Source organism: Micromys minutus, assembly GCF_963924665.1.
Source record: "Micromys minutus genome assembly, chromosome: 12".
In the NCBI taxonomy this organism is placed as follows: Eukaryota; Metazoa; Chordata; class Mammalia; order Rodentia; family Muridae; genus Micromys; species Micromys minutus.
The window spans coordinates 53031915-53058440 of record NC_137981.1 but is presented as its reverse complement, the minus strand read 5'-3'; the positions used below and the strand labels follow the sequence as shown (position 1 = coordinate 53058440).

The 26526-nt window shown below is 46.7% G+C and overlaps 1 protein-coding gene across 1 annotated transcript in view; it reads left to right on the top strand.

The window, feature by feature from the left end:
* The first annotated feature begins 632 nt into the window (after positions 1–632).
* Positions 633–26526, top strand: part of EBF2 (EBF transcription factor 2) — a 195040-nt gene continuing 169146 nt past the window's right edge. Inside the window, 6 exon segments of the mRNA XM_080926761.1 lie at positions 633–866; positions 2992–3148; positions 4093–4156; positions 4406–4461; positions 4838–4911; positions 11950–12018. Coding sequence (XP_080782887.1) covers positions 736–866; positions 2992–3148; positions 4093–4156; positions 4406–4461; positions 4838–4911; positions 11950–12018 — 551 coding nt within the window. The 5' untranslated portion in view covers positions 633–735.

Sequence of the window (26526 nt, the reverse complement as noted above, 5' to 3'; positions counted from 1 at the left end):
CGAGCACTCGGGGCTCTGGCCGGGACTCAGTGCTTGTGGCTCGCAATAGCCTTTCACCTCCCCGACTTCGGGCAACGCAAAGCTTGGCGAACGCCGCGCGAGGACGTCCGCCCGGCTTGCCCGGAGCCGGCCAATCCCGGGCGTCCATGCAAATGAGGCTCCTTATCGGGCCTGGGCTCCGCCTCCCGCGGCCCGGGTTGTAGTAACCATTCATGGGGCCCGCGCGCTGCAGCAGCCCGGCTCTGCGGCGCTCGCAGCCACCGCCTCCTGCCCGCTCCGGGTCTTCCCCTTCCTCCAACAACTAACAGATCCTGTTGGGGATTTTTTTTTTTTTCTATATCGGAACGGTGGGGAGGAGTAGGGGAGGGGGAACCTAGGAGGAAGGGGAGCGATCAGGCAGCTATCTATCTCCTCCTGTTTTTCCCAGAACAGGTGATGCTTCTAAATTGTGGCCACTTTCTGGAGAACGCTTTGCAGTTGGAAGGATGCGGGCGACCTAGAGTGGAAACCCCGAGGCGGCAGATCTGAAGCTACTGAGGATAAAATCGCAAACTTTGCATTGTGCGTGGAGGAAAGGGCTGGTTATTTCTTTCCAAGAGGGCCCCAAACTTCGGCCCTTGCCGCCTTTCTCGGATTGCTTTGGAGAAAACCCTTTGCTGGCAGCATTGGAAAGTCAGGACGGTGTGTTGTCGTAAAGTCACTTTTAAGGCGACAGTAGAGGACCAGACTTTTTAAATGTTTGGGATTCAAGATACGCTAGGAAGAGGACCAGCTCTGAAAGAAAAGTCGCTGGGTTCCGAGATGGATTCCGTCAGGTCCTGGGTCCGGAATGTCGGCGTGGTGGACGCCAATGTCGCGGCTCAGAGGTAATGAGACTGGAGCGTTGTGCTCTGAAAGTCTTTGGTTGTGTCTGTCTCCCCGTGTACCCTCTCTCCTCTGCCCCCCTCCCTCTCTGTCCCTGCCTGTCCTCCCAGGCTACGCGCCCTGGGGTTCTTCCCGGGCAGCCAGGTCGCTGCGGCCAGGGGAACCCTTTTTTCAGCAGTCCACACTGGAGTTTCTGAACTACCGAGGTCATGGGTGTTTCTCCTTTACTTCTCCCCCACAGTCCAATCTTTGGGGGCAAAAAAAAATTTAAATTATTAAAAGTAGTATTCAAGCTCACATCGCGGCGTTTACTCCTGTACAAGTGGTGCCTGAAGATCCGAGAGGGTGGCCGGCGCAGCAGCGGAGCCGGCTTTCCGGTCACTCCTAGTTTCCCCCACGCTGCCTGCAAGCGCCTCTCCTCCAGCATCTTTCCGGATGGTTTGGAGACTCGGAGACAGCGGCCAGATGGTGGCGGCGGCGGCGAGAGGATCGGGAGAGGCCTGAGCGACTGCAGGGAAGGCAAGGCAGTCGGGAGCTCTAGGAAAGAGTCCTGGGTGAGAGAGAGTGGGCCAAACACACCGAGGGGGCTGAGACGTGAAGGAGGGTGGACGGAAGGACGGGAGTAGTCGCTGAAGAGGAGAAAATGGAGCTCTGAGCCTCGGAGAAGATCAGCCTCCAGCTTTGCGGGGCTCCTCAAGTTGTTTTTGTTTCCAAATCTTCGCATGTATGGATGGTTAAAACTTGTCTAGGGTTCCATCCCAAGAAGACACTGCAATCCCCCTTCTCACAATCGCTTCTGAACGGAGATTCGTGGCCTTCGTGTCCAGGTCTTCAAGAGGCAGCTCCTTTAACCCTCTCTAGAAGCCCACAAACTCCTTCCAAGGGCTCTCGTCTCTACCTCCGCGCCCCGCACCCAGCTCCTTAAAATCTGGACTTCGCATGGAGAAACGACCCCTTTTGCAGACGGGCCACTTCTCCAGGTGTCCCGGGTAGAGCGAACTGGCTGCCACTCTTCAAGGAGTGGCAGCAAAGGCCGCAAGCCTGAAGACTGAAGTGGCAGTTACGGTGTCCGACTGCCACCCCTCCGGAGCAGAATGATTAGTTGTCCCCGAAGCAGATGGTACTTCCGCGGAGGCCGCGGCTCTCGAAAGCGGTCTGGGGGGCTCGCTCCGGCGACAGGAACCGAGGCAGCTCCGCAGCTCCGCTCCTTAGCGGGGCTTAATGACATCTCCCTCCTGTCTTCCCGACCAAAATAAAGCGTACTTTATCAGAGTTTGAAAAGGCAATCTGTGGTGGTCTAGCCAAAATTATACACTTTCAGAAAAGAGACTGCGACCATGCCCAGCACAAGAATCCAGAAGACCACAGGGCCAGCAGTCTGCCCTCACCATCTGTCAAGTTCGCTGGCTCCACAAGGCTTTTAGTCAAATGTGGCACAGTCAGAGACAGGTATATAGGAAGGTCCTGTGGACACACTCAAGGCTCTGGAGGGCTCTGGGTCCAACTTTACAGTCAGGGAAATGGAGAAAACGCTTGAGCGCCAGATCGCCTAGGTCAGGATGCCGATTGTCTCTAAACATTCTGACTTTTCCACGTGGAGCGGCTTTTGGGGGCGGAGGTCCTCGACCCTGGCCCGCTATCCCCAGCGATGACTGTAAATCTCGGCAGAGTAAAGCAAACAGTGCGGACCGAGGCTCGGGCTCCAGGCTTCCTGTTCTTGGAGTCCGTGGAGCAGGTCCAGAAATTCATTAGCCAGGAGTTAAAGGGGGTCACTTGTTCAAATTCGAAAGAACCTTATCCCCTTAAATCTGTGTCACCGCTTGGAGTTTGGGGACAGGCATCTGGGGGTTAGCTGCGCTTCTTCGGACTTCAGCCGGGTGGCCCTGGTCTTTCTGGTCTATTAGAAGCCGTCTGGACGGGATTCTGGGCGGGTGTGTAACTGGGCGATTGCAACCCTTCTGAGGGAGCGTGCTTCTTAATCAGAACTGATCAAGGCCCTGAAGGTTTCGGGTCTTGGGTCCGGGGCAGTGGACTTCTGCACTGTCCTTTGGGCATGTTAATAACTGCCTAACACCCAGTGTTTCTTTCCCCCTCGTTCTGTTTCTCTCTCCCAACGCTTCTGTGCAGCGGAGTTGCCCTATCCCGGGCCCACTTTGAGAAGCAACCTCCTTCTAACTTGAGGAAATCCAACTTCTTCCATTTTGTCCTGGCGCTCTACGACAGGCAGGGACAGCCGGTGGAGATTGAGCGCACGGCCTTCGTGGACTTTGTGGAGAATGACAAAGTAAGCGGACCCCTTAAACCACCTCCCCCTCCCCAGCCAGCACTAAGGACTCCATCTGTCACTGGTGACACTCCCTGCTCACTGGCATCATCAGGGATGATAAATTGAGGCATCTCACCCTCAGCTTCTAACTCAGTGGATTTTCCCCAGGCACCCCAATGGGCCCCTACTCCAAACTGGGCGCAGGCGGCTGTGCGCCCTAGCCTTAGGGTCCGTAATAGCGGCAGGGCATCGATTGACCTTGCAGAAAAAGTTCTTTAGACCTAGTTTTCAAAGTGTACCCAACGCCGCCGCTGTCAGTTTCCAGTGTTTTTTTTTTTTTTTTTTTTTTTAATTGTTATTATTTTTCTCTCAGCAGTGGGAAGGAGGGCAGGGGTGTAGGTGGGTTGATTCAGATTTATATGGGAACTTAGGCCGCTTACTTCCCCAAATGCCTCTCTTGAACTCAAACCCTAATTTGAGAGCTACATTTGATCCTAAATGAAGGGTCGTTTACCTAAACCAATATATGCCCAACAGCGGGGACTGGGTCCATTGGCTGTGCAAAGAAAGGGAAACCCGGGTAGCCAGTTGCCAAGCACTGGAAGTGATCACTCCTGGTTTTTTCCCCCCTCTCGGAATGGTGGCTAATGTTGCCTTTCTAAAGGGCAGGCGGGCTTGCCCTTTTTTGTACAGAGTAGCTCAGGAGCTCATGAAGGACAGACAGACTGGGTGGGGATTGCTTGTCCCTGGTATCACAGCACCCCCGCTGGAGGCAGGGGCACACTTAGGAGATTTTAGAAAGAGAGACAAGGGCTGGTGAAGGTCAAGCGGCTGTAGGCCGTGACAAATTTCCCAAGATGGCCAGCGGTGGGAAATACTCCTTGCCCATTGGTCTGGTCTGGACCCGGGTTGTGGGAACCGACCCTGAACCGGTCAGGAATGAAGGGTTTCTGTCTTTTCAGGAGCAAGGCAACGAGAAAACCAACAACGGAACTCATTACAAGTTACAGCTCCTTTACAGCAACGGTGAGGGGCTTTGTGGGCCGGCACGCGGTCCTCCAGCTGCTGCGGGTACCTCCTCCTGTGCTTGGGGGTAGAAAACAAGCTACCTGTGGGGACCGTGGGGAGCCTCGGTCCAGGATGGCAGTGGAGGGGTTCCTTCACGTCAGTTCTATCCTGGCTTGACTAACTGGATCGGGTTCCAGGGCAGGGGAAGGGTTGGGGTGGGAGAAGATCTTTGTCATCCTTGCCAACCACCTGTCCCCTCCCCTGCAGGCGTCCGCACAGAGCAGGACCTCTACGTCAGGCTCATCGACTCGGTCACCAAACAGGTAAGACCACTGGCCCCCTACTTCCCAGGTTGTCGGGTGACTTCTGCCTCATGATTTACATTCTAGGATTCACACTTTACCTCAAGTCCATTCTGGGGCACCCGCCACCTCCGGCTCTGATGGCCCCGGTTCATCTGCTGTGGGGAAATGCTGGGTGTTGGGAGGCTGTAAACGGAGGGGCTGAAGACAGCAAATGATTACTGAAGATTCCGTTCACCGGAGAATTAATTCCTCTTTGCTGAGAACTAAGGGGCAAACTTCTCCAGCTTTCTTAACCAGGCAGGGACTCTGGTTCTGTGCTGCAGGAGAGGAGGGAGTTCTCTGATTTAGTGCTTGTTCTAAAGTCTTCACCCTGTCCATGTGTCCTTCCTGACAGCCCATAGCCTATGAAGGACAGAACAAGAATCCCGAAATGTGCCGAGTTCTGCTGACACACGAGGTGATGTGCAGGTAAGAGACACCTTTTCCTTGGGCTTGGCTGGTGCTGATTTGCCAAAAGAACCTGGGAGATTTGTCCCTGAGCTTGATCTCAAGCTCAGAAAACCCTCCTAGTCTTTAAGGCTCAGGACTGGGAAAGGTAAACCAGAAGATGGATTCCATTCACCTGACTTTTCAGAGTTTTTTTCTACAGTGTGGGAAATCTCAGCTGCTGCTTAAGCTTCAGATTAGACTTGGGGTTGAATTTGGGATCTGGGGTTTCCACCAGTAATGCTTTGCCTGCTCAGGGTAGATTTCTGAGGGTACCACTTGTGGAGTTCTTGCTGAGGCCCAGGCACCACCAGAGGGCTGAGAGGCCCATTTCCAGGCACTGTCCGGGTCCTAGGCCTCTGTCCTAGGTGCCTGCCTGGGCTTTTCATCTCCTGCTGCTGAAGTCTCTCACTGCAAGATTTCATAGCAGGGTCATTTCTTAGGTGGAGAAGGAATTGTGGGGCAGAAAATCTTTTCGGGGCAGGGCAGGGCAGGAATAGGTGCAAAACCAGGGAAGACCTATGCTCAGGACATCTGAGGTTCCAGGATGGATTCAGAGGATCACACTGTGACAAGCACAGTCTCCTGGAGTTCTTGGCTCTCCCACCTACCCCCCAGAGCCCAGTCAATTCTATTTTGAGTCATGCACATTGCCCCCTTTCGCCTACTGGGAAGGAAATAGTGGTGGTGTAGGGAAGCCACCCTCACATTTAGTCTTTTGGCTGTTTTCGGGGTGCCCAGTGTGTGCTGTCCAGCCCATAGGGTGTTATCATATGGAGACACCAGGAAGGACTCATTTCAGTAAAAACATCAGTTTATTTTGTACACACACATCTCCCTCTCTCCGCAGTTTGCCTGGAGGAAAAGTCTCAGTTTCCCTTCGGCCCCCCTTTCTCCTTCTCGGCAGTCTGGGCATAACCACAGGACACCTGACTTAGTAGGGCTACTCCTTTGCAACTTTCTAAAGGCACCCCCCCCAAACCCCTTAACCCAGCCAGTGAGAAGTCATAACAACCAGACATGCTTGTTTAGGTTGTGACCAAGTATTAGAAAAGCAAATTCACCAAGAGGCAAAAGTTGAGGCCTGGCCACAGCCTCAATAGAAGGGCACTGAGGTACCACAGCCTGGAGGTGTCTGGGCATCGGGTAGACACTCCATAACCTCGGAGCACTTGACAGGTCTGCTCAGAATGGAAATAGTGTTCTAAGATGTCCTTGTCCGTGATACCTAAACTACACAGTGCTTTGATTTGGTTGGCTAGTCAAAAGGAGGTTTATTCTGTCACTGCCTATTACTTATCTTTGGAGAGACAGCTTTAGACGATAAGAAAGGTCCAAGTAGTTCACCATCTATGACGCCTTCCCATCACTTTAAATAATATTCACGCCACTGCATGCAGTGGTAGTTAAGGATGACATTTTTATTTTTTAAACCTAATCAAACCCTCCTCATTTTATGCTGTTTAAATAGCAGCATCAATTTTTAAAGCCTCTAGTTTAGTCTGCATTAGTAACACAATATAAAAATTTAATGTACTGTAACTTCTCTGCAGCGGAAAGCCGGGGAGATGCACTCTTACTTTCTTCCTAAACTAGATTCTCAAGCAAATATTAATTATAGGCGAATAAATGATCCATTGATTGGGTGTGGGCATGCATGTGTGTGTCTGTGAGAGTGTGTGTCTATGCATGTGTGTGTCTGTGAGTGTGTGTCTGTGCATGTGTGTGTCTATGAGTGTGTGTCTGTGAGTGTGTGTGTGTCTGTGAGTGTGTGTGTGTCTGTGAGTGTGTGTGTCTGTGTGTGTGTCTGTGCATGTGTTGTGTTTGTGAGTGTGTGTGTGCATGTATGTATAAAAGTGTGTGTATATATCTGTATGTGTGTATTTGTGTGTGTGCCTTGTGTGTGTATCTCGTGTGTATCTCTCCCTCTCTCTCTCTCTCTCTGTGTTGGGAGATGAGAGATATGTGAGTCCATAGGCACAAGGGAACTTCTCAGTAGTCAAAATGGGCTGATTTTCCTGGAAAGGGAAAAGTTCCTTCTTCGTTTGGACGGTCAGTCACACTCAGTCACAGTTGTCAGTGATGGAGCATGAATGGGGTGCCTAGTTCTTCAGTGACCAATTAGTACCCATAGTTCCAATGCATGGTCTTGTCTGGCATACCTGGGTACTTCCGGAAATGGTCTGCTATTCTGTATTCATTAGTAAAAGGTTCATTAATTGTCTTTAGCTTTAGTGGTGGGGATGGTGTGTGTGTGTGTGTCTGTGTGTGTGTGTGTGTGTGTGTGTGTGTGTGTGTCTGTGTGTGACAAAACAAAGGGGCAAAATTCATCTCTTTAGGAATAATTTTTTTCTTGCTTCCCCAGTGATCTCTGATCCTGTCTTTGCTGCGTTACTTCATTTTGCCAATTATTAGCAAGGAGATAGCTAGGTGTTATGTTGCTGCCTGCCACCCCTGTGCCCCCAATGCTCAGAGGGTTAAAAGATATTATAATTTGAACAGAAGTCGTCTCTAGGCCTACAGCTGGCTAATAACAGAGTTGTATTGAGCGTGAGCAAACCCCACAGCTGTGACTTTTCGCCACAAGGCGCAGGCTAGACAGGGCCCTAATCAGATGGGCCAGCCAGGCAGTGGGGCCAGTGTCTTTATCGGCCAGATGGTGTGAATTTAGACACTTTTGTTATGCAATCGCAGGGAGGAGTTGGGGAGAAGAAAACAAAACAAAAGCCACCATGCTGTGAGCTTATTTGAGTTTGAAATTAGAGACAGATTTTTGAAAGTTGAGGGTTGAATTTTAAAAAACGAGTTTGGAAGGAAAAAGGACACATTAGCTTATCTTGGGCTGGAGTTTGGCTGACTAGACATCCTCAGACTGAGACCAGGGCTTTTTTTTTTTTCTTTCTTTCCCTCATTTTTCCTTCTTTCCTGAAAAAAAATTTTTTCAGGTAACATTCAGAATTGTGATAAAAATCTTTCAACCCAATCTCTCATTCCTGCCCCGCCCCCCCAGCTTGTTTTTGTTTTACTTTTTCCTTCTTCAAAGATTCCATGGGGAGGAGAGGCCTTGTGAGCAACTTGAGAGTGTTTCAAGCAGAAGGTACCCCAAATAAATTGTAGAATAAACCAAACCAAACCTAATCAGGCAGGGACACAGAGAGATAGCCTTTACTTCCACAGGTAGAGAAAAAGAAACTCCACAAACCCTCAGGATACTCAGGATAGTTTTAACCTATTAAAGTTCGGTCTTCTTATCTATCTATCTATCTATCTATCTATCTATCTATCTATCTATCTATCATCTATCTATCTACTTCCTCTCCCCTTTATAGTCATTGTCAGTTAAAAACAAAATTCTGGGAAGTGGTGGCACACACCTTTAACCCCAGCACTAGGATAGGCAGAGGCAGGCAGATTTCTGTGAGTTCGAGACCAGCCTTGTCTACAAAGTTCCAAAACAGCCAGGTCTACACAGAGAAACCCTGTCTCAAAAAACCAAACCAAACCAAATGAAAAATTTCTTCTCAGAAACTTCAGACTGAGGAACCTGTCGGAGTATAACCCTAAGAGCTTTTTAACTAAAGTAGGTGAACCCGAGTTGATCGTTCAGGCCTTGTTCTGAGAGGAAAGAAAAAAAGGGGGGGAGGGATAATGTCACCCGAGGAATCAGGGACCCAGTTCCTGAGTGTCAGCTCCCTACAGTGGACTGTGGGTTTCTATGTGTCTTGGGTTTATTGCTTCTCTTGGTCACTAAGATGGGATTGCTGCTCAAGACTCAAATTAAACACAATGAGGCCACGTTAATGAGAACTTCCTTCAAAACCAAAACAAAACAAAAACTGGAAAAGGAATTTGTCTTAGCCCAGATAGCCAGAGAAATTTTAAGGAGCATTCAAATGGGGCACTACATCTAGTTCCTGTTATGTTTGCACTGTTACTATAGAAGTTCAGCACCCCAGTGCATGTTCTCACATTTTTTCTCTGCTAAGTGCTGATATTAGAGGTGATATTTCAGTACCTTCCTATTGGAAATAAAGGCTCAGTTTCTCTGCATTTTCCTTCTCTGCCCCCCCCCTCTCTCTCTCACACACACACACACACACACACACACACACACACACACACACACACACTACAGAGAAAATCCCCATGGAAAGCAAGTGAATCCAGCCGAGCAATTTTACCAACTTATAGGCTTCCTCAGAATCATTCCTCCTCAAGCTAAACAGATCGGCACATTCTAAGGGCATATGTGAGTGTAATTAAATTGTACCAGTGTTGTACACATTGTTGGGACCAGGTTGACAAGCTGGTGACGTCAAAGGATGGTCTAGCTTTGGAGGTCTTTAAGTGGATAGTGTGGGGGAGGTGTTTGAAAGTATGGTGCTGGCCAAAGTCATTTTGCCCGAGCAGCTAAAGTGAACACATTGACAGAAAGACTACTCTAGATTACGGGGAGGTGGGGAGCCGGCAACACGGTGGATCAGGAATTCACAGGGGAAACAGGGCTTGGGAGGCTGGGGTAGAGCTGGCTGGGATTGTTTTTCTTCTTCTTCTCTCTTTTTAATGGGTGTTAATATTGGGATGAGTTGAAATTTTAGGTTAAGACCTAATGTAATCTCAAAGGTCAAATATTATTTCGGAACGTCTCAGTGGCAAAGACTGTCATTCAGGAAAGTTGGGATAATTTTTAGTGTTTATTAACTTGATGCATGTCTTAGAGCTGCATCGTGTTCATCTGATGGGCAGGTGTCACGGTCTCTCAAGGGCCTTTTACACTTTGACGGTGGTAAGGTTGCCCACTGATTAGTCTGCATATCCGTGGTGAGAGAAGGGTTTCAAAATTTTGTAAATGTTTGTCAACAACAACAAAAAGGTGGCTGGAGAGATGGCTCAGCAGTTGAGAACACTTGCCACTCTTGCAGAGGATCCAGGTTCAGTTCCTAGCACCCTCAGAGACATTCATCATCAACTGTAATTTCAGTTCGAGGGGATTCAACATTCTCTTCTGCCCTCTCTAAGCACTAGGCACACGTGTGGTACACAGACGTACAGGCAAAACACTTGTATGCTTAAAGCTGAATAAATAAAATCTTAAAAAAAAATAAAGGTGGCGCACACCTTTAATCTAGCACTTGGGAGTCAGGGCAAGTCGATCTTTGTGAGTTTGAGGCCAGTCCGGTCTACAGAATAAATTCTAGGACAGGCAGGGCTGTCCTGGAAAAACCCTGTCTTCAAAACCAAAGCAAAACAAATTCTTTTTCTACCCAAGTTTTGTTTCTATATGTCTGTATATGGGATGCATGCCTGGTGCCCTAGGTGGCTATGAAAAGGCACTGGATCTTCTGTAGTGGAAGTTACATATGTTGTGGGCCACCATGTGGTGCTGGGAATCGATGTGGTGTTGGGTCTTCTAGAAGAGCAGTCGGTGCTTTTAACTGCTGAGCCGTCTCTCTGGCCTTTACATCTGTTTGTATGTATTCAATCCCGTGGAGGATCAGAAGGTGAATGGGCCACAGAGGGTCACTGAGCAGGTCCCTTCCTGAGCTGGGGCAGGTTTGGGAGTCTCCTTCCTGTTTCTCTTTGTACTATTATAATTTGATTGAATTCCTATTACTTTACCCTCATCCGATTAAACTTAGAAGCCTCTCTAGACATAATCAACCCAAATGCTTTCTGGAGAAAGGAAGCAAAACTCAGAGGGATTCAGGATAATGGACTGAGTTCATGTAGTTAGTTGGTGATGGGTTAGATGTTAGACCTCTTGTTCTTGGTCCAGCAGTTTCTCAGTGGCGGCGCCCTAGTGTATTAGATAGCTCTGGGGCTGGAGAGATGGCTCAGTGTTTAAGAGCTCTGGCTGCCCTTCCAGAGGTCCTGAGTTCAATTCCCAGCAACTACACAGTGGCTCATGTCTTAGATAGCTCCAACTTGTAGGGATAGTCACGATTTTCTTATGGGCTATGCCATGGCTACAAGCTGGGTCAACCTTACTTGATAGTGAGCATTTGAGAGTCTGCGGTCGATCTGTGTACGATGTTGACCTTCTCACGTTTGTTTGTTTACTTTGAACAGATACGTTTGGCCTGGTGTGGTGCTTCCTTAGGCCATTAGAAACCTGTTCTCATTGTTGTGGTTGCTCTGGGGACTCTCTCTCTCTCTCTCTCTCTCTCTCTCCCTCAACCTCTCCCCTCCCTCCTTCCTTACCTCCCTCTCTCCTTCTGTTCCTCCTTTCTTCAACATTTGTCTATCTACCAGGCTTCCTGTACTTTACAGAGGGGGACGCCTTGGAAAGCAGAGACTTTAAGGCCGGGACTTGGATACATTCAAGTCTTATTTCTGCTCTGGCAAAATTGTTAGCTACCCTTCTTCAACTCTGTGTTTCATTTCCTTCCTACTTTCAAATGTATAACATTCCATTTTTATATGTTCATTTTGATAAAATGTATACCTTTTATAATGTATGAAATTCGTAATATATGTTTTATTTTTAAAATGTATGAAATTTATACATTTTAAAATGTATAAATTCTTGTCTTCTTTATCCTTGGAGAATGACAACGTTGATCAGATAAATGAATGCTTGGAAAGGACACCCGGTTCTCCAGTGAAAGCTCAAATAAGGTTTACAATAATCCAGAAGGCTACTTTTGGTCTATTTTATATATTCTCATACCCCTTCTTTGTTTCAATATTTATTGGGATACAAAGACCTGAAATACACTTTCATAGAAACCATCAGCCTGGGAGTGACCTTGTAGACCTTAAAATCCAAACATCTGTGGTTCAGTTTCAGATCTGACTCTTGGGAAAGCGGAGCTCTGCCAGGTCTTAGAGCAGAGACTCTTGAGTGAGTTTCACGGCTTCAGACTGTGTCTGAGAAACAAATAGTAACATTGTTGCAAAGTGTGCTGTGGCGCAGCTTATAGTGCGAGGCTACCTTGGCCACTTTGGGGTGTTCTTACTGTGCTCCTTTCCAGTTTGACACAATGTCTCTTATTGTTTTCATTTCTTCTCGCCTGATAGCCGCTGCTGTGAGAAGAAGAGCTGTGGGAACCGGAATGAGACCCCGTCAGACCCCGTCATCATCGACAGGTAGGGGGACACTATTCCTGTTCTTCAGTTTCTTTCCTCTGTGAGCCTCAACTCTTGAGGACTGATCCTGAGGGACTTGGCTGTGTGCTTGGCTTTGTATTTTCTACAAGGCGTGAAGCTCCTGCAGCCAGGATCTCCTCAGGTTGGTGATGTCTCTGGAAAGAAATCAGAACCTTCCTTTTCTTTTTCTTGTTTTCACTTTCTTATTTGATCTTCAGGTTTTTTGAGATGGGGCTTTGTTTTACAGCTCAGGTTGTGCTTAAATGTGTACTCTTCAGCCTCCCAGTGCTGGGGTACAGGCTTATGCTAGGACCTTCCTTTTAGAAGGTATATCTTTAAATTACTGGCAGATTTAGTTGTATGTCAACTAACTTTAGTCTAATGTATATGAATGACAGAGGATGGTGAGGTCTTTGTCCAACCCCTGCTCCTCTCTGGCAGGGTATGGTCAATCCTTTCTCTGGAGAAATCAGTACACCCCAACCTCAATGACTTTTTTTTAAAACCATGTTTTGTGGCTTCGGCTGGACTTGAAGTCTGTCATCTCAGGGAACTTTGTATGGACTCCTGACAAATTTGCTCTCGTACTGAGGAAGAATCCTTGCTGCCATGCCCGACCATAGTCTAGTCTACATTGTGTTCAGAGTGAGATAGATTCTCTGGGACAAGATGCTAATTCACTGAAATGTGATTTAGGCGACCTCAGCTGTCTGTTTTTGTGATTGGAAACAGAACTTACAAACTGACGAAGAAATACCAAATTAACTTCCAGCAATCATGTAATTTTTAAAGAAACCCCATAGTCCCATCCCTAATTTTTTCTCTTTTGTTAAAAAACGGGAAGAATTCCCTGTTGCTTCTTTCTGTGGGTTTTCGGGTTTCTAGCCAGGTCCTGAAATGGTTCAGAGAGACCTCCGTCTCCAAAGTTGTTATTCTAATATTCCAGTGTATTCTCAGTGGGAAGGATGGAACCTCTGGTACTCTTCCCGGGAAAGTCAGCTTGCTTTCTGCATGAAGAGGAAAGCACAGCCACAGGGACTTGGGAGGCTGGGCTAGTGAGCCTGTCCTAGCTCTTGACCTTGGCCAAAGCACTCAGCATCACTGTTCATCCATAGTCAAGTGATGGCTGCCAGGGGGGATGATGGAGATGCTTGGAAGAGGGTACCAGACAAGTGGAATGTGTTTGTGAGATGTGTATGGTAATTTAATGTGTATTTGTAATTTAAAGGGAGCAGTTCGGAGTTTCTCTGATATTATATATTTCTCTGATACACACACACACACACACACACACACACACACACACACACCATTGGGAGAACTCTCTGAGGCCATTCGTCTTTTTCATTTCATAGATTAAAAATACAAACAAAACAAAGAAACAGCCCCAGAGTGGTGACATGTTACATGGTGTGCACCGTTGGTGTGGCAGACTTGGCACCAGAATGCAGTAGACATTACTGTCAGACTCCTTCTGATTCAACAACTGCTTTCTCCCAGCATGCTCTCTGTTCTAACCAATGCATAGGGCCTGCTGACCACACAGAATGTCGTCTCTGCCCTTCACACACTGCCTTTGGTTTCCTCTGGGAATGGAAGCATATGCAAGTACCCAGATCTAAGTCTCGCCCTTTGGAGTGTGTACACAAGCTCGTCTTTGGTGTGTGTGTGTGTGTGTGTTTATGTCTGTGAGTGTGCTGCCACAGTGCTTGTGTGAAGTTCAGAGAACAATCTCGAACACTGGTCTTTGATTTTGATTTCCACCTTGTTCGCCATAGGCTCTCTTACTGCTGCTCTCCCTAGGCTAGCTGGCCCATCACCATCTGGGCAGTGTCCTGTGTCAGCCTCCCATCTCCCTGCAGGGGGCGCCAGCATCACAGGCACTCATGCTGAGTCTGGCTTTTATGTGAGTTCTGGGATCCAGAGGAGAGTTCTCCAACATGTGCTGTGAGCACTCTCCCCACTTTGCCCAGCCCTCATCTAGTCTTTCCCACTAACTCCAGTCCCTCTTTCAGGAAGGTTGTCTGGTTTCATGAATGTTGTATCTCTTCTCCGGATAAATACGCCATAAGCCAGTTTTAGAAACGCTTGTGAACTTGTAAATGCTAACTGGCCCTTACATCTTCAAGCGCACATCCCAGTGAGCCTGTGCTTTGCACTGGCTTTTACTTTAATGCATCCATGGATAAAGCTAAATGTGCTCTCAGAAGTACATGGTAAAAACACCAAGAAACCGGGGGAGGGGAGGCTGCTGCTCATCTTTAATCCCAGCACCCAGGAAGGAGGCAGAGGCAGGAAAATCTCTGTCAGTTTGTGACAGCCTAGGCTACAGAGAGTTCCAGGATAGACAAGGCTGCACAGAGAAACTTTGACTGGAATATCAAAACAAAACAAAGAAACAAACAGTAACAAAGAAAGCAGTCTTAAAATTTTTTATGTACTCGTTGGTGTGGGGATTTGTGCACATGAGTGCAGTGCCCATCATGGCCAGGAGAGGGCGCTGGGGCGGCTCGAGATGAATGCGAGAGCTGTATAAGTTCTTAACCACTTAGCTATCTCTGCAGCTCCCAGAAGGCAATATTCTTTCTTCTGTGGAGACAAGAGAGTTTCATATTCGGTGTCTTCATGGGTTGTGTTAGAATGCTTTACATTTTTCTAAGATGGTAGAAACTGCGTCCTTACAAATTTAATGTGACAGTGACATCTGCTTTACCCATCATCCTATACACATCCAAACAGCCCGGCGAAGTCTCCGAGTCATGTGAAATACGTGCTACTTCCAAAGCACTGCACATGAACACATGCAAACACACAAACAGAACAGTGCTATAAATTTGTTTAACGCCAGGTCTTGGACAACTGACTTTATTATGAACATGTGTACTCACGCCTCTTCCTTATTGTAGAGTCTTTTTTATGAAGACATGGCTTCCTCACCAGAGCCTTATCTTGCGGCTCTCACACGTCTCTTAAACGTCTCTTGGGTATAACCTCCATTTTAAGGCCTTGCCTTCATTTTAAGTGAGAAAGCATGCAGGCAGGCCCCCGTTAGTTGGGTGGGAAGGCGTAGCTTGTGCTGTGCGGAGGTTTGGTTGGCCCGTACATGGTTCTTGGGTTGATGTCTGCCATGGTGAAGGTGTTACATTCCCTTACGGGGCACCAAACGGGTGCAAAGCAGTTGATTCAGCCTTCCTCTGCGTAAAGGAAACCTAGAGGTCTCTCCTTTGCCCCTGTTCTTATACTACCAGCTAATTATCTTGCCCTTCACACCCAGCCTTGCCAGATGCAGTTAATTTACACTCTCTCTTTGAGCCTCTTCTCGGTGAAGGCACATCCCCACTCCATCCACCGCAGCTTAAGGGAAAATAACTTACTCCCTTGGGTTTGTGAATGTTCACGGAAGGGGGAGGCACATGCATGATTCCTCAACTTTCCATCCCTTTCCAAGGATCCCTTTTATATGTATGTATGTATGCATGTATGTGTTGCCTCAGTGACTGTACCACTGCAGTGAGAGGATATGGAGGTGCAGCAATGCTTTCCCCCTATGAATCAAAGACATCTAATGGAATGGGAGGCAGAAAACCTCATCTTAGATATGTCCTCCACACCAGCAATGACCAATCAGAGTCTTTGGTTAAAATGAGGCAGAGAGCATTCCTACATGACACAGGGATTCTGGGCTTCAGCCAGACAACTGCATTTCCCAAGGAGCCCATGAGATCACATTTCAGCAGCCACACAGCTTCCAACAAGCCACCCCAAATTCAAAGAGTCTTGTTCAACATCAAAAAGCAGTGTTTAACTGGCAGCTAGCTTTTAAAGTGGGGATCCTTACCAGGAACTTAGTTTCCTGTTTGCCAAGACTTAGCCCCAAACTTAAGAGTTGTATCCTGCTAATTGGTTCTTGACCTTGATTGCTCTAGGAACATACACTTATTTTGTGTGTGTGTGTGTGACTTTTTTTTTTTATGTGCATGAATGTTTTATCTATATGTATGTCTGGATACTGTGTGGGTACAGTGCCCCAGAGGTCAGAAGAGGGTTCTGGCCCACTGGAACTGAGTTACAGGTATTTGTCAGACACTCTGTGGGTGCTGGAAATCAAACCTGTGTCCTCTGGAAGAGCAGTTAGTTCATTTAACTACTCAGCTGCCTCTTCAGCCCCTTTCAGGTCAGGGTTTCTCTCTGTAGCTTTGGCTGTTCTGGAATTTATTCTGTAGACCAGGCTGGCTTTGAACTTACAGATCCACCAGCCCCTGCCTCCGAAGTAAGTGCTGGAGTTAAAGGTGTGAGCCACCACTGCCGGGATCTATTTTCTTATTCTTCAGCATGCTTTTGTGAAGTTTTGGACAACCACTCCTTCCTCCAAAAAGTTAGGTCAATACCCAGGCCAGAAGAGCTTACAAGCAAAACACTTGTAAAAACACTGAAAAGTCACGTGTAGGGAGGGGCTCAGGTTCACCTTTTTTTTTTTTTTTTAAGTACAAAAATGCAAAGTTCTTCTCTGGGAAAATACAAACCTTGACAGATGTGTTACTTATTTTATGTTGCTGACCCAATAGAGCTCTATTTTGATGAGGGGTTGAGGAGGTCCAACGAGGTGGAGAAGGAGTGGAATGGGCCAGTGCTGTGGCAGCAGGAGCCAACAGAAGCTGCTTTGTAAAGGGCTTGGGCCAGGAAGCTGAGAGTCTTGAGCAGGAAGTGGGCAGAGCTGAATCCCTAACGCTGTGGCCAGCTAGGCCCCATGACAGGACCATTCAAAACAGCGCCACCATCCGGTAGTCAGTGTTTCATGGTCAAACAGTTACAATGACACAATCCCTTCTGTGGTCTTTGGCATCTTTTGCTACTTATCTGTCTGGTAAGTAGAAGGACCTTCCATTTTGTGGTTCCCAGGGAAGCTTGAACTCAGCTCTGGTGCCACAGGCTGGACACTCTTTAAACTCTCTCTTCTATTTGCAAGTTTCTTTTGACTGCCCAATGATGCTCTGGGGTCAGATATAACCTCATAGTTCGTTCACAGGAAGAAAATTTCAGGGACAGGCTCATAATTGGATTGGTGTGGCCTTCACCTTTTAACATTTCAAGACCATGTTGTCATCTGTAAAGTAGTTCACACTAGGAACATCGCAACACACACACACTCTCTCTCTGTCCTTCTCTCTTTCTCTCTCCCTCCTTTCCTTCCTCCCTCCCTCCCTCTCTTTCTCTCTCATGCACACATGTGCACACACACCCACACCCACCACAAAAACCCCAACCAAAAACAAACAAACAGACAAACAAACCTCATACTGTTTTTAGTGAATGTATGACTTTGTATTAGGCTGTCTTTAAAGCTTTCACGGGGCACACGAGCCGGGTAGACACATTTGTAACTCCACCCTTCAGAAGCCCCACGAGCACTTGGACAGATACAGAGGGTAAGACTTCTCTTCCAATCCTTCCGATATTGATCGCTGATTGACTGATGGAGTGTGTATTCACATGCTTCAGTGTATGTGTGGTGGCCAGAGGACAGCGTGAAGGAGTTGGTTCTCTCCTTCCATGAAGTAGGTCCTGGGAACGGAACTCAGTTCCTCAGGCTTGGTAGGAAGTACCATTCCCCTTGTGAGCCACCTTGTATGAATCTCGGTAGGAGGAGCCTCCCCACATGTAACCATGAAGGGTAAGAAAGAACGTGCCCAACCCTTTCCCACACAGTGACAGAGCTGTCTTGCCCGGGGATGTTATCATCACATGTGTCTGAGTCCCCTGCTCAGGAGAATCTTTTCAAGTATTGATGTGTTTTCATATATTTTTCTTTTTCAAGAAGCTACATGAGCAACAGAATGGCTGTGATTCAGAACGTTTACTCAAACAATGTCTGGAGTTCAGTTGCCCACAAAGACTTTTTGAGATGTTTTCTCATTTTCGAAGCCTTCTTTTTTTTTTTTTTTTTTTTTTTTTGTATGCTTGTTTAAACTGTAGTAAAACATATGTAACATAAAATTTACCATCTTGACCACTACGGAGCTGACAGTTTAGTCAGGCACGTTGCCATGCCAGCTGCCTCTGCAACCCATCCGTAGAGGACTGCCTAGTCTTTTTGAAACTAGAACTTTGTGCCCAGTAGGCCACTTTCTATTCCGTCCCATTCAAAGCCCTTGGTACCTACCTGCCTACTTCCAGAATTACATACAATGGACTTGTACATCCTTTGTTCTTCTGTGACTGGCTTGTTTCACTTAGCTCAGTATCTTCAAGGCATCTCTACATTGCAGTGGTCTCTCTCTCTCTCTCTCTCTCTCTCTCTCTCTCTCTCTGTGTGTGTGTGTGTGTGCGTGTGTGTGTCTGTGTGCAAGCACATGTGTGATATGAGTGTACGTGTGTGTGGAGACCAGAAGTTGAAAGCCAGTGTTTTCCTTTGCCTCTCTCTACCTCAGTTTTGAGATAAGGCTTCTCAGTGGTCTGGAACTCATTGATCAGCGAGACTGATCAGTGCTCTTCCTGTCTCTGCCTCCTCAGTGCTGGGTGTACGGGCATGTGCTGCCTCTGTGTGACTTTTCACATGGATTCTGGGGATCTGCACAGCAAGTCTTTTATTGGCTGAGTCGTTTCCACAGTCCCCATTTAAATGGCGTTTTCTTCATTTCTGGCTGCCATCTTGGTAGGCATTCTTACCAGGGGCTGTTAACCACATGCCAGTATTCTCGTTCCCCACTTCCTAGAACAACCACTTCCTGTCTCCGACTGCCCTGTAGACTACCAGTCTACCTTCCTCCTGAGAATCACAGTGTAGACGCCCTTAGCCGGGCTGCTGTTGTCTTTCCTCTCTCTTGAGTGTGTCACTCACAGTCTGGAGCTTCTTAAGGGCTAGAAGTGTGCACAGAGCCACTGTGGGATTGAAGCCCTGAGTGATTTGCTTCGTGTGTTTGAGATAATGTCCATCCTGGATGAACAGGGAGCTCTGTCCTTTATCAAATGAATAGATTTAATCCTATTTAATCCATATTTCCAGTTGGTGGTATCGTCCTTGCTGGCCCTTTTATTACGGAGCCTGCATTCAGGTCATTCATGGACTTGAGCTCAACACAAGATACCTGCAAAGCTGAGGCCAGTGTTCAGGCTGTGACCACTCCCTTCTTTTCCCTGGAAAAGGGCAAGTCAGGTAGCTTAGAGTCATTTCCCCCCAACAACTAACGTTTAGCTAATATTTAATTGGCACTCATTGCGTGGTGGTCATTATGCTAACCGACTTGTGGTAATTAAATAGATCCAGTAGTTGCTTTAAAAAACCCAATTATGTGTGTGGGGGTGTAGATCAGTCTCAAGGAGGTGGAGGTCACTTGGTAAAGGTCATGGGTTTCAGCAGGAAAATCCAGATTTTACTCTCCATCAGGTAGTGAAGGATGTAAAGCAGTTTGGTACCATCGAGGGGAAACGTTCAGAATTCAGAGCCTTTGAAAGCAGGGAAACTTGGGAGCATGGCAAGTGAGGACCCCTGATGGGGGCAGTGGAGCAGGAAGCAGGGGTGCAGGCAGGGGTTACTGGCCTCTGCCACGTGTTAGCTGAGATTGCGTAAGTCACAGTCAGCTGTGCGACAGGCTTGGGACCGTGGCAGCTCTCACTCTTGCCACCAGATCAGGATCCCGACCCTTATTTGCCTACTAACCATCCGTGCAATGCTACCGAGACCGTGAGCCACCTCTCAGCCTCAGTTTCCCGCTTTGTCAAAAGAGCTGCGTTGGATTAGTAGTCTAGTTTCTCTGGCTGTAACTGTCAGCCTGGAAGTAAGTTCCAGGTGTGACAGCCTCTGCTTTTCAGTGCTGCTTACAGCGACTGACCTCTGTGAAGACAGCCATCTTCAGAGTCGGCGGCTAGTTTATACTGTTAAGAGGCCACAAAAGCCTGGTCTTGGGCTATGTGTGTGTGTGTGTGTGTGTGTGTGTGTGTGTGTGTGTGTGTGTGCCATTAGGGATTGCATCTAGGATGCCCACACATATTAAGAAAGTTCTTTGTTTCCACAGTCCTATATATATATATATATATATATATATATATATATATATATATATATATATATATATATATATATATATATCTCAATGGGCTGCAGAGATAGCTCAGTGGTTAAAAGTACTTCTCACTCTTGAAGAGGATCTAGGTTTGGTTTTCAGCATGCACATCGTGGTTCATAGCTATTGGTAACTCTAGTTCCCGGGGATCCAATGCCCTCTTCTGACCTCTGTAGATATCAAATGTGCATTTGGTACATATTCATACACATAGGGAGACAAGCACGCACATAAAACAAAATAAATACAATTTCGAAAAAGCCACAGCACTTGTCCTGTTTCTCCTGATACATCTTTGGAGTGGTTTGGGTGTCAGGGGCGTTCAGTGATGTTAACTGGCAGGGTAATTTTTCACTGCTACACCTTGAGGAGTTCCTATAACTGTAATCAGTTGACAATGACCTAGCAATCTTAGCTCTAGTGGTTGATAGATTAAAAATTTCAAGAACAGATGTGTAAGGTTATAAAGCAGAATGAACCCTTGTGTGTTCAGGAAGTATTTATGAAGGGCATATTATGTCATGAACTTTGCTTTGTGCCTCAAGGAGTAAGACTGACCAGAAACAAAGCTCTTCCTTCAAGACTTTGTTGTTTAGACAGAAAGACAAAGAGCCCTCAGACATGCCATGATGCAGAAAGAGCCACACAGGAGACAGAGCTGGAAACCTCTAGAGAGTGTGAAAGATGGAGGTGTTGGCTGATTTGGCTGAGGTGGGTGTAGTGACGGTTCTATTGGCAGACCTGGGGCCGGAGGACCTTCTGGAAGGACTGAGTGTGAGAGAAGGAATTGTGGGAAGGAACGTTATTTCCTGAATCTACTCATGGGTTTAGAAATGCATGGGCATTGTGAAGGGAGGGGAGGTTTGGAAGATTACTTAAGATCAGATTTTCGGGGGACTTTCTCCATAAAAGCATTGGGTCATTAGTTTATTGATAACAGAAGACACAAAGGGTACTAAATAGTTAAGTTCAAACTAGTATTTTAAAGAGAGCCCTTGGGGAGTGGACGAGTGGATTGGAAAATGAAAAAGGAACTAGAACTGCCCAGTAGAAAGGCAGCTCTTCCCTGTCACCTGGTGTTGGTCACCTCACAAGTTTATCTTCTTGCCTCTCTGCACCCCATGCTCTCCCCTTTCCACCCCAAAGCTTTGCTGATGTTGCCACTTGTCCCCGTGCATACACGCCCCCCCACCCCCACCCAGAAGCTTCGGTCCCTTACAAAGCGCTGCTGCTGCTGCACCATCTGGCAATCTGTGAATTTTTTAGTAGCCTCGATGCCGGTGAGAAATCAGAGGCTCTAAGTCTAGTATTCAAACCATTTGTAAGTAAGTCTTGAATGACATGAGAGAAAGCCAACCTGGTTCTCTGTTACGAGCCTTCTTTCCTTCCAAAGGCTTGCTTACTCTCCCCCACCAGTTCCCAATGAAATTTCTAACGTTTGGCCCACCAGGTGCAAGGAGTCATTGAGAATGGACAGTTTTTGCTTCCAATTTTATTTTTCTTATAAAACTCCCCGATATGATCAAATAACAGATTTGCCAAGAAATGGACGAGTCAGGGTGGTTAAGAGAACAAAGCTTTGGAAATGGGCTCTGTGACCAAAAGGAAATTAATATTTGTTTCTAGAAAACAAGTCTCTTCCTAAACTTGTCTACTCTGGAGCAGCAGAGTTGCGGGGCTGGTAAAGATGAAGATAGCCAGGAACACAGCCCGGTGGTAAATCGAGTTCATTTAGCATGGGTGAGGCCTCAGGTTCAACCCTGCCCCCCAAGTATTACGGTCAGAGTTACACACAGGGAACCTTTTAGAATTTTTGGCCAGGGTGTGTGTGTGTGTGTGTGTGTGTGTTTGTGTGTTTCTTTTTATTTCTTTTCTTTTTATTTATATATCTGTGTTTATGTGAGTATATGCCACATATGTGCAAGTACTTGTGAGGACCAGGAGAGGGTGTCGGGTTCCATGAAGCTAGAGTTGCTAGCCATTGTCAGCTGCCCAAGATGGGTACTAGGAATCAGATTCAAGTCTTCTGGAAGAGCAGCAAACACTCCTAACGGTATGCCATCTCTCCAGTCTGTCTTTATTTTTATATTTGGGTAAATGGGCCTGAGTAAGTTCTTTTGGGTCTATTTTTGACTTAGTCAAGAAACTCATAGGTCACATGGTTGGGAGATGAGACATGCATGCCAAGGGGAGGAGAAAATGTTGTCTACGTGACTTGGAGACTTGAGGTCCTGCCCACTAGGACTTGAAAGACCATGTGGACATTGATCAAAACCTTGTAGGAAGTACTCTTTGAGGTTTTGTTTCCACATTGATCTGGAGCTAAAATTGGAGGCTTATTTCTCAGAAAGGAAGTTAGGGGATGAGAGAGAGCTTCGTGTCTAATGGTCAATCTAAGCACAAGTCTATGAGGTGTGCACTTGTTAGTAGCTTTTTTTTTTTTTTTTTTTTGTCAGCTTGACACAAACTAGAGTCATCTGAAATGAGGGAACCTCAGCTAAAAACATGCCTCTGCAAGACTGGCCAGCCTCTGGGGCATTTCCTTGGTGCATGTAGGAGGGCTCAGCCTACTGTGGGCAGTTCTATCTCTGTTCAGTGGTTGTAGGCTATACAAGGATGTAAACAAAACAAGCCAATAAGTGGAGTTCCTCCACTGCTTCCACCGCAGTTCCTGCCTCGAGTTCTTGCCCTGCCTTCCCTCAGTGATGCAGTGTGTCTTGAGAGTTCTAAAAGGAAGGCATCTCACTTCCCAAGTTGCTTTTGGTCATGGTCTTTATTCCAGCCATAAAACCCACTAAGATAAGGTATTTCCATCAGTTGAACAAATGTCCTCCTGGGAGGTTTTGTTCTAGACTCAAAATTACTATTGTAGGCATACTTTTGCCTTCTCCACAAAGATTTTCAGGAAGACAGAGCGGGTTGGGGATCAGCACAGTTTCTCCCTTATTACAATACCTCCTGAGACAGGCGTAAGGAAGATCCTTCATCCACAGATACGATGACACAGATGGAGACATTTTCGGGAAGGGGACCCTTGGGTGTAGGCTGATACTTCAGGGTCAACAGCTGTATGCAATGAGCCCCATATGATGCCAGGGCTTCTTCAAAGGACAGATCACAAGATAATGTTGAGGGGAGGTTGGAACCATGGTAGATGCAAATTCTCTCATACCTGGTCCCTCCAGGAAAGCCAGGAGTGGGTCTTTGTAGAAACAAGAGGAGTTTTATCTGCATGAATGTAGAAGGCAATTTTTCCAGTTCATTCATATTGTCACCCCATATGTCAAGGGATAAAACCCAACTATTGATGAATGTTTTCATAAGCCAGGTGGCAGGTCACAGACTCATCTGGGTTTCTCTCTAGCCCAGGTCAAACGCTGAGCTGACCTGTGCAGGCAGAGGGATAGGAGAAGCCATGGGCTTTTCGAGTATCACATTACAATACTGAATTAATAAAGCTTTCGGCTGGGCTGAAGGGTTGGGGCATGCACTACCTTCTAAGCATGTGCCATGGGGCAGAGTCAGCATAATAAAGAATGTTCCATGTAGCCAGTTTCTTTCATTGGCAAGAATATTTCTTTTATCCTATGCAAAAAGCATTTTCTTATTTCAGAATAACTAAATATACATCAATACAGACTTTGAACACGTGGGCTGAGGGCTTAAATGACCATTAGTCTTGCAGCATGAGAATGGCCAGAGTAAAATCCAGTAATAGAATTAGTTGGAAGCCTCTTCTGCCATTCACTCAGTCACTCATTCACTCATTCATTCATTCACTCACTAACTCATTCATTTACTTCTTTCCTCTCATAGAAGATAGAATTGCAAATAAAACTATAAGATATCCAGGTAGATTTGACTATTATGTGAGCAGAATTATTTTAAAAGTATAAGTATTTTTCAATTAAACTTAAATTTCAGAAAGACAATGAAGTTTTATTTCTTCTTCTGTAAAGTCTGCCCTACGCAACATCCTTAGGATAAACTTACCTGAAAAAATTGATTTTTAAAAAATTTATTTGAAATTCAACAAATAACCGTTCATCGTGTATTGGAGTTGATTCACCCATAGGCATTATTTAAAAGAGGACAGGCAACAGGACTCAAGCTGAGAAGTCACTTCTTGACTCCCTTCCTTCCCTGCCCCCACATTCGGTCTCTTCCTCCTTTTCTTTTTTTTTTTTTTTTTTTTTTTTTTGTTGTTTCTTTGGTGCCTTGGTCTCATGCTGTCTAGACCCTGTTTTATGGACTTGTCACCTCTCCTGGATTGCTTTTCTTTAGTCCCCTGTCTACTTGGCGAGTCACATTCTGACTTCTCTAAAAGCCTTTGTTCCACATTCCCCGGTCTCCTTCTACAATGCTTCCCACATGTGGGACCATTTAGGCTGCGGTGATAAACGGCAGGGCCTAAGAGGTAAGGAAGCTCCCTGCTCCCTGCTCTCTGCTCTGTCCAGGCTGACGTTTGAACAAGAGCCAGACTTCTGTTTAATGCTTGGTCTACTTGTCGGTCATCTAAGTCAGCACGGAGTGTTGGACACATTTGAGCAGCCAGATGTTAAGTCACAGGAGGAGGAGGAGGAGACACCCTTTAGACCTATGTCCAGACACTTCTGGCTGTGGATGTTGGATGTCATGTAGTTTCAACCTTTACAGAAGAAGGTGTAGATGGTAGATTAAAAAAACCAAAATAACAAACAAACAAAACCCCCAAATCTTCTGCTTTCTTGCAGCACCTTCCCCATCTCTGTTTTTCTCACTTTCCTCTCTTCCTCCTGCCTCCTGTTTTAGGATTTCCCTTGCTGTTTCTCCAGCTGTACCACTTTTCTGGTGGCAGATGTAACCTTAAGCCCCATTCTGTCAGTCAGCAATGTTTCAGGTAGGGGTTGGGGACTTGCAAGAATGCTTGCCAGGTTTGCACAGAGCCCGGGGTGTGGTCCACCCCTAGCATCACATACACTCCACCCGATGGCAAGGCTATCATTCCCGGCACTGGAGAGGCGGAGGGAAGGAGGTCAGGAGTTCAAGGTCAGGCTCAGCTTTGTGGCAAATCTGAGGCCAGCCTGAGCTACACGAAACTCGATCTCAAAATAAAAGAGATGCAGCTGAGTTGATAGAGTTTCTGCCTGGTTCATTGGCTACCTGCATCCTGACACCTTTCCTCTACATCTCTTTTTTCTTCCTTCCATTTCCTCTGGAGGAATGAAATGCTGCCTTCGGTGGAGAAGTACTGATTGTCATTCCAGGGTGCTGGCTTCCTCCTCCAGTGCTGTCCATTGGGCTTGCACATGGTATTGGATCAGTGAGACCATAATGAGACCCCTCAACCTAAACAGTGGAGGCCTGTGGGGGCCTTATTGTTCATAAAGCTTTGTCCCTGGGGAAGGATAGAGTCATTAGGTGTGCACTGTGTTTAATATTTGGCCATGACAGGAAGCAATCATTTTCTATTTTTTATGGTGGCTTTGGAGTTTTTTGTCTTAAAGCAATTGTCTAATTCCCATCCGTGAGACTGGCGGTAAATGAACCAGACGGTGAAGACAGCCTTGTAGGGTTTCGATTGGAATAAACCTTCCCCCATCTTTTTCCTGATCCTCAAGCCTTCCCCAAACTCACTCAGATGGCTGCTATTTGCCAAACAATGGGGCCCCCCAGTTTTTCAAAACCGATGCTACCTTTGAAACGGTTGCTTCCCCGTTTCTTGACAACCCCCAATAAAGCAGTTACTCTTAAATATGATATCCATTCTAAAGACACCAGACTTAAACCAGTATGAAAAGCAATGTCCGAGTTGAGGCAGGAGGCTTCCACACCTCACAGAGAGAGAGAGGGGGCTAGATTTGTCCCAGAAACTTGTGAAAGGAAGCTGGGGTGATGTAGAAACCCAGGAAGTTTGCATCGAGCTAGGCGTAGTTGGTATGTGGGGACACTAGCCAGGCTAGTTCAGGTTACCCCAGAGGCCACAAGGCAATGAATGGCCCATCATATCAAGGATGCTCACCTTTCCCAACAACAGGATTTGTAGTGCCATTACACAGGGCTTCTCTGAAGCCATTCTGAGGCAAGCAAGCTGGTGGGCACTCACTTTGATGGAGGCCCATTCTGCCTGTGGAATATCTCAGTCTCTTTAGAATCCTCTTCCTTCCTTAGAAACTGAAAGTGGGGCTTCCGGGACATGCTTCTATGTGAAGTCGCCACTTGCCGTTTATTTTGGGTTTTGCCAGCTGAGCCAAATTATTATGCTGGGCTGTCATACTAACTCTCGGCTGTCAATCAAGTGACCTTGGGAAGTACCACCGAATGTCCCTTGGATTTGATGCCTAAACTTGTTGCATGTTAGAGAGCTCTAGGGAAACTTGGGAAATACCAGCCTAGAGGCCGGAATCTCAGTTCAGGAAGTTGTTGGAAGGGTTTCTCCACGCTGACAGCCATGCATCCATCTCTTCCG